General features: G+C 40.1%; 1 protein-coding gene across 3 annotated transcripts in view; it reads left to right on the forward strand.

Annotated features, from left to right (window-relative positions):
* Nucleotides 1-12,636, forward strand: part of trol (terribly reduced optic lobes) — a 119,846-nt gene extending 107,210 nt beyond the window's left edge. For all 3 annotated transcript variants that reach the window (XM_089263921.1, XM_089263922.1, XM_089263923.1), the window contains 9 exons: nucleotides 3,013-3,078; nucleotides 3,880-4,263; nucleotides 6,665-6,882; nucleotides 6,968-7,240; nucleotides 7,318-8,243; nucleotides 9,062-9,777; nucleotides 9,850-10,266; nucleotides 10,338-10,485; nucleotides 10,968-12,636. In XM_089263921.1, coding sequence (XP_089120047.1) covers nucleotides 3,013-3,078; nucleotides 3,880-4,263; nucleotides 6,665-6,882; nucleotides 6,968-7,240; nucleotides 7,318-8,243; nucleotides 9,062-9,777; nucleotides 9,850-10,266; nucleotides 10,338-10,485; nucleotides 10,968-11,223 — 3,404 coding nt within the window. In that variant the 3' untranslated portion in view covers nucleotides 11,224-12,636. The remainder of the gene's footprint in view (nucleotides 1-3,012; nucleotides 3,079-3,879; nucleotides 4,264-6,664; nucleotides 6,883-6,967; nucleotides 7,241-7,317; nucleotides 8,244-9,061; nucleotides 9,778-9,849; nucleotides 10,267-10,337; nucleotides 10,486-10,967) is intronic.
* Nucleotides 12,637-13,285: the final 649 nt, after the last annotated feature.

Here is a 13,285-nt window from a genome sequence, read left to right on the forward strand (position 1 = left end):
AAAACATGTAAATATGCGAGCCTTTAACTTATCAAGTATCTTAACTACAAATGTAATCATACACACAAACTCACACAAACATACCTACAGGTAATAAACAGTTATAACGGATACGGATTTGTTGGTTCTAGGGTATTACACCGCTCTGTATATATGACAATAAGCTACTAACAATTGTAACATACACACACACACACACCCATACATATATAAGTGCAACAATATACCAATATGATATATAGACATATCATATATAACATATACATATGTATTGGTACTGAACAATTTTGCAACACTGGTGAAGGTGTTTACACTCACTTTGACACTGACACACATATGACTTTAACCAAATACTGCAAAAATACCACAAAATACCGCAAAAATACCGCTAAAATACCTAAAATACTATGTAGTATGGCAATTGTTAAGCAGCTGAAGGCGCATGCCCACACGAGAATAACAGATACGAACCTACGAAACGATCCGAAACTGCCTCGAAAGAGAGCAACAGCACGCACTGACTAAAAAACCACTCACCCACCCACCACGCCGAACAACAAAAATGCCACGCCCCCACACAGCCAACATCTCTTTATGAAATTCGTTTTTTTCGATACACTTGAAATTTATTAATCTTAAGTTGCAAAAAATGCTAAAAAAAAAATTAAAAAAAAAATACGTTTCAATACACATATAAAACGCAAAATTTAATAACCAAATGAAATTCTATATATACTATAATACTTAATGAATATGTTTTTTTTTTTTTGTTTTTGTAATTATTTTACATATACACAAGCACATTACGTAAACATAATTATTTTTAAACAATAAAATTGTAAGCTTAACAGTGGCTGCCATAAATCTAATATCAAAATACGTTTTAAGTCCCAGCTGTGGTTTTTTTTTTTGCTCTAAGTCCCGACAAATAAAATAACAAATAATTAACCTACATTAATTGTCTAAAAGCAAAAAAAAAAAAAAAAAAAAAAATCAAAACAAACTTGTAACATATTTCTTTTTATTTCGTTGATTAACCTTGAGTTAGATATACCCTTGCAGTAGACTATACGAACTTGGCCGAGAGCTTAGCTAGGTTGAACTTTGGTAAAGTTGAACTAGGTGCTGATGCGATCAGAATTTCGAGAGCTGTAGCATTGAAAATGATATATAAGAGATTAAAGTTAATGGAACTTTATTTTTTTTATTATTTTTATTTATTTCCTTTTTCAAACTAGTTTCACTAAGTCTTAAGAAATCGTTTACAAAAATAAAATGAAACTCTGTTTTTTATCAGTCTGTTTGTCTGTCTATTCAGGGTACCAAAAATATAATTTGGGAATATATATAAAATGATTTTCCTAGACTTTTGGCTTAAAAAAGCTTATAAGATAGCTTAAAGGATAAAACTTTAGAATGGGATTCACATAACTCTGTTTTCCTGGCTCACTCTTCCTCTTTATCTCTCTCTCTCTCTCTCTCTCTCTCTCTCTCTCTCTCTCTCTCTCTCTCTCTCTCTCTCTCTCTCTCTCTCTCTCTCTCTCTCTCTCTCGCTCTCTCTCTCTGTCTCTCTCTCATAGTCACTGCAAGGGTATTCAGTCCTTGGCAAGCCATGGATCTCTCTTAAATCTTATGTTGAATTTACCATTTGTGTTTAGTATTTTTTTTTATTTTTCGTGTTTCGTTTTCGGTGTCATTTTTTGTCATATTTAGCTGGTGTCGGTTTACTTGATGCATTGTGTATTTTTTTTAGTTTTGATTCTGGTTTCGAATGGTTTTTGGGTTTGTTTCTTAATTTTAATTTATAGGATCAGCGGCGTTATTACTGCGTTTACTCGTCTTTTTTTATACGCATACAAGCACTCATACAGCATATAAATTATTGCACCGCACACACCCTCCTGCTCTGTCTCTTTATCACTCTAGCTTTCTCTCTCTCTCTCTCTCTCTCTCTCTCTCTCTCTCTCTCTCTCTCTCTCTCTCTCTGTCTCTTTCTCTCTTCAAAATAAATATTGAAGATTTTTTACCTACCCTTCCCAGCTCCGTTTTATCCTCTTACCACTATGCACACAAAGCTGCACCTGCACTTTAAAAAAATACCAAAAAGAATACCACATTTATTTGTGACCTTTTATAACTATGTAAATAATCTCTAGTTGACAGTCTCACACAGTAAATTGTTCTTAAACAAATATTCGTAATGTCGTACTCTTTGCCTTGAATAAGTTAAAATCAGTTTAAGAGCAACAGAATTCTATGGACAATTTCGAGGTTCCATTTCGAGCAACGTTCTCTTGAGCAAGAAAATACCATATTGGCAATATACAAATACCGACAAAATTAAGTATTCCAACTTCCAAATTCCAAATTGAAAATTTTTAAGCCACGTTTGAGGTACTGCTCTGCCAAGGTCTATCTTTGATAACAAAATAGAAATGTTCATAAAAAAAATACTTTTATTTTTGAATATTTTAGCTTAGGATTTATATAATTATTTTCTCTTTTTTTCCTCAAATGGTACACATCAAATAATTTGATAAATATTTTTTATTTCTCTCTTTCTTTACTGCTTTTTTCTCTTCTCTCTCCCTCTCTCTTTTACATGTGCGCTTGTGCAAAAAAAAATAAATAAAACACATACACACACACCTATATATATATATACTAATTATATATATATATTTATAAATATTTAATTTTTATGAAATTTCGTTTTGGTCGCTTCGCATAAAATACTGAAAAAAAAATATCAAACAAATTATGTTCATTTTTGTATAATTAAATATAAATCATATGGGCGACTATATATACCATCTATATATATACCATCTAATATGATTGCTGCAACAACGACAACAACAACATCAACTGCTACAACAACAACAACAACAACAACAACAACAACAACTGCATCAACAACAACAACCGCTACAACTGCATTCAATCAACAAACAAAACAAAATAAACAACGCCAAATACCAACACAACAAAATACCAAATAAATACCAATAGAAAACAATTATAGCTTGTATAGGGGCGGCCAAGATTTTCCATGCGTTGTTCTATATATATGCGCAGGTGTGTTTCGCCGTAATAATCTACTAAATTGAAATTCATTTTTCAGCCCAACTTAATACCAACTATTATTATTACTATTATTATTTTTTGCTTGAGTATTTTTTTGTTTTTATTTAGTAGTATATATTTTTGTATAATTTGTATTATTTTCCTTTTATACTTATTTCGAGTTTTTTTTTTAATACTAAAAAGTAATTTCCAAATTTGTATATACCATAAATGATTTGCGATCTACGAATCGAAATTAACTAAACTAAAAACCAAAATCAAAAGAAAAGAAACAGAAAAAAAAAGAAAAACGAAAAACCTCTTTGTTTTCCGCCCACTAAAATTACACCAATCATTCCCCCACGCACACACACGCGCACAGAATTGAGGACAAGGCACCGTTTAGAATTTAGTGTTAGTATTTTGTTGGTATTTAATGCAACTGGCAAACGCACGTAAGCAAAACAAACTAAATCACAGTAAATCAACTATAAATAGATCGATCTATCTATATATGTACATGCATAAATATAGATAGATGCAAAAATATACTACTTGGAATAATCAAAAATACATGTTGTTGGAGTACGGGTCGTATGCATAATATTTTCTGTAGCAGCAACTTGAAACGGGCAACTATATACTAACCGTGGTTCGACGACTAATTCGTCTATATTTTTTGCTAATCTATTCTTTTATGCTCTTCAAACGACAAAAACCCAATTCTTAAAAAATACTGAAAAATACTACAAAAATACTACAAAAATACTGCAAAAAATACCACATGAAAAACGAATAAACGCGCAAAATTAGATTTCAAACTAAACAAAATGACGCCAGCCAAACCGCTGGCCACGCCCCCACGCGCCCCGCCCCTCAGCACATACGCCTGCCAAGCGACAGACTTCAAGTGCGTCTCCCACCCACACACGTGCATCAAGGCGAGCATGGTCTGCGACGGCATCTACGACTGTACGGATCACTCGGACGAGTTCAACTGCAGCCGCGATCTGGCTGCCAAGACAGTTGGCCGACCCACCACTGGCGTGGGCGTGGGCGTGGGTGTGGGCGTAGGCGCTAGCCATGGATCGGGCAACAGTTTCAAGCGCTGGAAGAAGAGCTGGAGGAAGCATCAGCCCTGGCATCAGGCAGATAAACAGCAACGAGTTGGACAGCCAAAGGCCAAAGGCTTCTTCGGTTCGTCTTAAGTTTTTCATAATTTCTTGTTTCTTTTCTTCCACCCAGTCTTACACTGTCTCCCGCTCCCTCTCTTTACCCACCTCCCTCCCTCTTTCTCTCTGTCTATAACTGTTGAACTTTAATTTTCCTTCATGTTCCATCGTGATTCGAAGTCTTCTGGTCTCATGTTGCTGTCGAATTTACACCAACTGTAGATTGGAAAACTGGAATCACATCAGAGCCTGTCTTTTATGTCATCCAGCTGTCCTCTATCTACATATATAACTGGCAATCTATCTATCCAACTGTCTTTTGGCTCCTCTAACTACGTTCCGTAGGCGCACAACGAGAAAATCTGAAACAATTGCAAATTCGCACTCAACTCACGTATCAAAACTAAGAATCTAAATTTATATATAAATATGCAAACAACAACAATATAAATTTAGCTAGAGCAATTGCAACAACATCGGCAACAACAGCAGCAACAACAACATCTGCAACAACAACAACAACAGCAGCAATTAGGCGTAGTGTGTGTGGGTAGACCTGCTTTTAATTGTTTACCATGTGCAGGTTCTTAGTGCGTAAGTCGTAACGGTAGTGTTATCGATAACGATTACAACAACAGCAACAACAACAAACGATAACAGAAAATGGTGCTGACGCGCGCATGTCGAAATATCGAAGCATTTGTATTTGTTCCTCTTGGTCTCGGGCTCGTTTGCATGCGGGTAACTCCAACTAACAAAAACTGTATCAGAATACTGTGCAAATATCGATAAATATATCGAACAAAATTTTGTAAATAAAATGTAACACACACTCACACACATCAACACAAACTCGCACACACACACACACACATACCTGACTAGCCAAATGAATTTCGAAAATAAAAAATATATATAACTAAATATTTCTTTCGATCGATCAACCAAAATTGTTATAAAAACTAAAAAAAAAAATTCTTCCTAATCTATATCTATATGTGTAATTGACTATTGAGTAGAACCCATATTGTATTGGTAGCCTAGACATATGTGTGTATGTAGCTAAGTATATGTATCTGAATACGTATTGGCCTAGTGGTAACCCCATATATACTATATATCTCTATATCTCTCACTTGTTATATAATAAGCTGAACGAAAAAAAAAAAAAAAAATACCAAAACAATACCGAAAACACCATAACCCTCTCCATTACACATACACATGTACTCGTATTTCTGTGTGATTCGAACCAGTAGACATTTTTAGTACTTTATGTAGCTGTGTGTTCTAGTGTTATCATTTCTATATATTTGAATACTATTATTTTTTTTTTATTGTATATTTTATTAATTTGTTTCAAAAACAAAACAAAAATATCTCATCACTATTCTTACTCTCTATCCGCCCCGAACCATAGAAAAAATTACATCTATGTATCTACTTGTCTAACTAGAAAACAAAATATATAAAAAAGCATAAAATATGACTAAACAAAAAGTTTACCCAACTTTGGCGTGCCAAAGCCTTAAAATGCCCTTGTAGAAAGAAAAGCATGAAATATTTCTTATATGGAATATACCTGCTAGTGATCGAGGAATATTCCTTCCAAGTTCGTTGTAGACTTTTGTCTGAATATGTATTAGCTATACTCATTTAAATACTATATGTGGTCTATATGTGTAAATGAAGAAGAAAGACCTGACCTTGGTCCTATCAAATTATATACCTCTATAATTCTTTGAATATAGATTTCATGTATGCATATGTATATGAATCCGAAAATCTGCTCATTTAGCCATTCCTTCTAAGTATTTCAGCTCCATATAATTAACTGTGTCTGTTCACCCATTCATTAGATATATCTTAAGATATGTCTATTCTGTCTGTCTGCCTGTCTATCTTTCTGTACTCTTCTCCAATCCGTTCGATTCTACAAGGGCATCTGAAGATGTGAATGCGTATTCAAAGGATACGCACACGCACACATGCTCACACTGTTAGCGTTCGATAAACATATATCGCATCATGTATCTGTATAAATCACCATATTTGACATGTTTTTTGCTAACTGCTTTTTTCTCTCTGTGTATTTTTTACTATCTTACCTTCCCATCTCAATGCCTCATCTCACACAAACACACACACTTACACACACAAACACACACACACACACGCATACACAAAACACACATGCACCTGATCATCCCATAACCCAATTGTGAATTGTCGCCCAAATGTGAACGTTGCAACCGCCGAAACATCCTCGACTCGTCGTTCTCGTCGTCTTCGTCGTTGTCGTCGTCTTCATCCTCGTACCGCTTCGTCTTCGTCTTCTGTTGTGTCTACTGTGTCTATTGTGCCGCCGCCTCCTGTGGCCGTGGCTGTGGCTGTGACTGTGGTTGTGGTCTGGCTTTGCTCTGCAGCGGGCATGACCCAACCGAGCGTCTATCTGCCGCCCTTGCGGCCAACGCCCCCGCCGGAGCCAGAGGTGCCGCGTGACTACAGCCTGAAACTGGATCAGCAGTCATCGAAATTGCACGTTGGCGAATCGACCGAAGTTGAGTGCTATTCCTCGGACAACAGCTACACGAATGTGATCTGGGAACGTTCCGATGGTGTGCCACTCTCTGCCAACATTCGGGTGAGTGACCTCATCCAACATAGATCCAACATCCCAATTCATCTCTCCCTCTATCTATCTCTCTCCATGTTTTACTCTACCGCAGCAAGTGGGCAACCGTCTGGTCATCAGTCAAGTGACGGCTGCGGATGCGGGCAACTATGTGTGCAAATGCCAAACGGATGACGGCGATCTCTATACGACCAGCTATGAGCTGGCCATCGAGGAGGAGCCCCATGAGCTGCGTCGTCCGAAGATCGTGCACGCCAATGTCGGTGATCAAGCCCAGCTGATCTGCGGCGCCGATGAGAGTCGTCAGCCCACTTACCACTGGTCACGCCAGTACGGACAAATGCAACCCGAAAGCTATCTCCTCAGCGTAAGTAGAGAGGCGAGACCCCTCGAAAGTGAGCGAGGAATCTGAGCATCAGAGTCTAACGAACCCTTCTCTTGCAGAGTGAACTGTCGCTGCAGGACGTGCAGGCAAACGATGCCGGCAGCTACATCTGCACAGCCGACTATAACGATGGCGAGTCCGTGGACTATCCGAGCATTCTGGTCATCACGGGAGTCATCCCACAGTTTAATCAGCAACCGCTCAGCTACATGAGTTTCCCCACTCTGCCAGACTCCGCGTTCAACTTCAATTTTGAGGTCACTTTCCGGCCGGAATCCGCCAACGGCGTGATTCTCTTCAACGGGCAAACGCGCGGAGCGGGCGATTACATTGCACTCTCGCTGAAGGACCGTTATGTGGAGTTCCGTTTCGACTTTGGCGGCAAGCCGATGGTAGTGCGCGCCGAGCAGCCCGTCGAGCTGCACGAATGGCATACGGCACGTGTGTATCGCTCGCGTCGCGACGGCTACATTCAGCTGGACGAACAGCATCCGGTCGCATTCCCCACTCTCACGCAAGTGCCGCAGCTGGAGCTCATCGAGGATCTGTACATTGGCGGCGTACCCAACTGGAACCAGCTGCCCGCCGAGGCGGCGGCACACCAAACGGGCTTCGTTGGCTGCATTAGCCGCCTGACGCTCCAGGGACGCACCATTGAGCTGATGAAGGACGCCAAGCTGAAGGAGGGCATCACCAGCTGCAAGCCTTGCGCCGCCTCGCCCTGTGCCAACGGCGGCATCTGCCTGGAGAGCCAAACGGAACTGGCCTACACCTGTGTCTGCCAGCAGGGCTGGACCGGCCGCAACTGCGCCGTCGAAGGCACCCAATGCACTCCGGGCCTGTGCGGCGCCGGACGCTGTGAAAACACCGAGCTGGGCATGGAATGCCTCTGCCCACTCAATCGCACCGGCGATCGCTGTCAGTACATGGAACACCTTAACGAACACAGTCTCAACTTCAAGCGAAACAGCTATGCCGCCTACAAGTGAGTAAAACACCTCTGCCTAGTAGTACCCAATCCAACCCAACTCTCAGCGTGTAAACATAGACTTAACAATAGCTGACAAGATGGAAAAGGTTCTGGAATTTACGTTTGCTTGGGACTAGGTTCGAGATCTAACGTGAATTTTTCTTACCTATATAATATAAAATAGTGTCGTTGTACATTCCTGTAACAAAGGCCTAAGGCACAAGAAATAATATAGTCTTAATCTAACGAGAGCCTAAAATTTAAAGCAAAAGGAAAGTGGATCATAAGCTTGATAAGCTTGATAGGCATACATATGCATGTCTGTTGATTCGAGAGAGACATTGTATGAGATTCGATCTATTAAGCACCGTCTCACATAATACAGGAATATGACTAGTCGTAGTATTGAGGCGAACAGATTTAAAAAACCTTCGAATTTCCTAACTCGAGCACAAAATTTCCTTACTTGTGTTTAGTAAATTTCCCTGCCGAAGCTTTGGGTCTCCCTAAATTCCCAGATTTCTAAGATTACTCAAAATTCGATCCCCAAACTCAGATAGTGCATTGGGATTTATAATAAATAAACATGCAATACCTTCATAGCTCTACCCAAACAGACCAGCTGAGCGAGCAAGCTACGGGTTTTCCTTAGATTCATAGATTCCTGGGACCACTCCACGTCGTCAAGTCCGATCCCCAAACTCAGACAGTACACTGGAATTTAATATAGCTAAGCACCCAATACTTTCATAGCACTACCCAACCAGAACGGAGATCTGTGCCTCAACTGAGTTAGCCAATTGAGATTGAAACTACTTTCCCTGCATTTACAGAACACCTCGTGTATCGCGCATCAATGTGACTCTATCGCTGCGTCCATCCAGCTTGCGTGATGCGGTGCTGCTGTACACGGCCGAGTCGCAGCTGCCCAGCGGCGATTACGTGGCGCTCGTGCTGCGCGACGGTCATGTGGAGCTGATCATCAACACGGCTGCGCGCCCCAAGCCTGTCGTGGTGCGCTCACAGAAGCCGCTGCCGTTGCACAGATGGACACGAGTCGAGGTGCTGCGTCGCCAGGGCGAGAGCATACTACGTGTGGGCGATGAGCCCGAGCAGAGGGCCAAGGCGGTGGGTGGGCCACGCACCCTCTCGCTGAAGACGCCGCTGTATGTGGGCGGCTACGATCGGTCCACGATCAAGATCAATCGGGATGTGAACATCACCGAAGGCTTCGATGGCTGCATTTCGCGGCTCTACGACTCGATGCGCCCCGTCCAGCTGCTGGCTGCCATCAAGGATGCGGCCAACCTGCAGAATTGCGGCGAGCTCAACGAGATCGGGAACAACGACTACGACGGCGAGCTGCCCGCGGTGCCTGTGGCTCCGACAAGCAACAGCCGCGTCGCCCATCGCGAGGAGGAGCAGCAGCCCTATGCGATGTCGCCCTGCGCCAACGAGCCCTGCGAGAACGGCGGCACCTGCACGGAGCTGGAGCAGCAGGCGGTCTGTGCCTGCAGCCTGGGCTACAGCGGCAAGCACTGCGAGGAGCGTAAGTGAAAATGAACTGGGGACTGCTATGAGCGCCTCTCGATCTAATTGAACTGGTTTCTATTCCGTGCAGACATCCAAGTGAGCTTCAATGCCTCGTTCCGCGGCAATGGGTACCTGGAGGTGGACCGCAGCCAGTTTAGCTCGGAGATAGACCAGCAGTACACCTCAGCGGTGGTGGTGTTCTCCACCAGCAAGCCCAACGGCCTGCTGCTCTGGTGGGGCCAGAAATCTGGCGAGGAATTCACCGGCCAGGACTTCATTGCCCTCGCCGTCGTCGATGGCTTTGTGGAGTACGCTCTGCGCCTGGACGGCGAAGAGGTGGTCATACGCAACGGCGACACTCCCGTGGACGACGGCCAGCGCCATATAGTGATTGTGAAGCGTGCGGACAACACTGCCATACTCGAGGTCGATCGCATATCCGACTCCGGCGAGACGCGACCCACCAGCAAGAAGGAGATGCATCTGCCGGGCAACGTGTTCATTGGTAGGTGTCACTGACCAAATACCCCCCGATCCATGGGTCCACACGTTCATCTGCCTTCCTCTCAATTTCAGGTGGCATTCCGAACATTTCACGTTTCACGGGCAAACGCTACACGCACAACTTCAACGGCTGCATTGTCTTTGTGGAGGGCGATGCCGTTGGCCAGATCAATCTGGGCAAGGCCTCTGTCAGTGGCGTCAACGTGGACACCTGCCCTGTGTAAGTGCCCGACAGTTCTTGTCAGATAAGATCAACTTTGAGTTTAAGTCTATAGACTATTGACAATAGAGCATATAGAAGTCGAACAGATTTTTGGGATTAAGTGGAACACAGAGATAAGCTTGGGTAGAAATCGTTCTATATGGGAAGAAACGATTTTCCTAAAAAGTAAAGCCCTTGAAATTTATCTTTTAAGAAACGTTATTATACTTGTTGGAGCTCAGATTAAGATTCAATTAGACTATACTAAAGGATCATTGTCATTGTCCTGGTATCAAGGAGACCTAGAGTTGAAGTCTGGCCTAAAATCCGTATAGACAATATAAAACATTGACAATACAATACAATTACAATAGATCTATCTTAAACTCGGGCTGTATACGCCACCTATTGGGGTTTGGGGGTTTCTATCTTTGTTTTTTTTGTGTCTTGTAACTTATCTCTCGATTCTGCACACTGCATGCGGCTCTGGCGGAATTTAGGGAATACTGGAATCCATCCAGTCTCATCTATCACGACTACGAGCCGGGCGACAAGAGGTATGATCCAAATTTCTTCGATAAGATCGATCAACCACCGCCGGTGCACATCATCTATCCGCGACCCAATCTCAATCAGCTGCCGCAGAATGCGAATGGCTATGCCTACGATACGAGCGTGAGGGCGGTGGGCGTGGCAGTGACACCATTAACCCTACTCGTAAGCAGTCTCATCTGGCTGCTGCCAGCGCCCAGCTAAGCGCCCGGCACACTGGCGCCATCTGCTGGTTGCCTGGAAATCTATCAAAATGAAAATCGAAAACAAAACAAGAATACAATTATCGTGCCATATCATTGCAAAATATCATGTTATATAAATACATATACAAAGTATATATAGCTAAAGCATAGAGAAATATTTAAAATAACTGTTTACTACACGATCCTAAAGGAATCAAGCATATATAGTAAATATATATATATATATACATATAGCGAATAATATTCTTCTTTTTTTGTAGTTAGCACCGATATATTGTTAAAACAGAAGTCGTTAACAATTTTTTTTTTGTTAGTTGTTAAGAGACTATAGGAATATACTATAGAAACGGAATAGTCAAGATATATATTCAATATGGAGCGTATAGCTAACCTAGAAAAAAAGAAACACACTAAATTCAATTAATATATACAATATAAATACTATATACATATATGATATACATACTGGATATATAGATATACAAATATGTATGTATGATTGAAATGCTGGCACATGTGAGTTCTTAACTCGACGCGTTGAGACAAAGTCTGAAATTGCAGAAGAATTTCTATTTCATTTATATTGAACACTTCTTTTTCGCGTTATCTGTTTGTAGTGAAATTTTTTATGCCTATGCAAGAGTACAACTACAATAAATTTATATGAAATACTAAATAGCTATATTGATTGATGAATGTCTAAAAAATACTTAAGTTTCGTTGAAATTAGCGAAAACGAGCTAAGGAGAGCTTTGAAAGCGCATTAAAGCTTGCCTCGAAAGCTCCCAAACGCAATGAGTTGAAAGCTTATTAAACAGGGGATACTAAATGTTTGCCTGCTTACTATATAGATTGAGAAAGTAAATATTAAGCAATACAATTATAAATAAGAATAATAGTTAGAATGAATTGCATTAATTTACCTATTCAAGATTGAAAATTCTGCATTCATTTTCATTTCATTAATTTTTCTCGGTTAAATTATTATATCATTCGTTTTGTCCAATGTCCGTTTTGCTATCCGTATGACCGTTCCGCCTCTACTTAAGCTAGATATTATAGATATTTGAAATAGATAGTCGAACTGTGCATGAGTATTCTACAGTCGATAAAGCCTGCGGGCAATGTTTCTACTTGTATTTAAATATATTTCATATTTATTTGTATATTATATGATATTTTTCCATAGTATTTTTATTTATCCATTTAATTTATATTTTTATAAATTTTACTTTGCGTTATTTCTTGCTTTTCTATTAATTCTTAATTTTACCTTCGTTTTTATTTTCATTTTCGGTAAACTACAGTAACGATGAGGCCCTGGGTGGCACCGAACCACCTGTCGTTTGAGGCAATATATCAAGCACAACAACAACAACATCGTAAACCCCACAAAAGTTAGGTTTTTTTTTTAAATAAACTCTTTTTTTATATCTACACATATATAAATATACTATATAGATCAAAAGTTAAAAAAAAAAAAATGTTGTGTCGAGTAAAAACAAGAACGAATTGTTGCAATTGCTTCTACTACTACATTTATTATGGTTAATCTTAAACGATGGAGAGCAATCGATGATGATAAAAATAATAATAAATATAATAATGATAATATCGATAATAATAGAGGAGGCAAAACCAAACCAACTAAACTTTAAACGTACAACGGCCATAAGAAGTGAAAACTCGAAACGAAACAATAATGTTTTAATGGATTCATATACCCTACAATACATATATAAACAGAAATATATATTATATATAGACATTTAAGGCCCAACTAACTCCAACACACAATAACGCATACTAGCCAACAAGAAGAAGAGGAAGAAGAAGAACAAACTACATATAACTAAGCATTTTATAATTCTTTTTTTTTTCAATTTTTTTGTCGATTCAAATGATTTCGTTTCGCCCAGTGTAAAATGTTGTGCAGCTTGGCAATTCACAGTAATTGCATATAACACACAGATGCAGATTAACACACATACAAGCGCACACAAAGAAACAAGCATATGCACAAAGTTTATAAACTTAAAACTAAATATACTTATATTACA

Source organism: Drosophila navojoa, chromosome X (genome assembly GCF_054131105.1).
Source record: "Drosophila navojoa isolate 15081-1374.11 chromosome X, UAZ_NAV_1.0, whole genome shotgun sequence".
Lineage (NCBI taxonomy): Eukaryota > Metazoa > Arthropoda > Insecta > Diptera > Drosophilidae > Drosophila > Drosophila navojoa.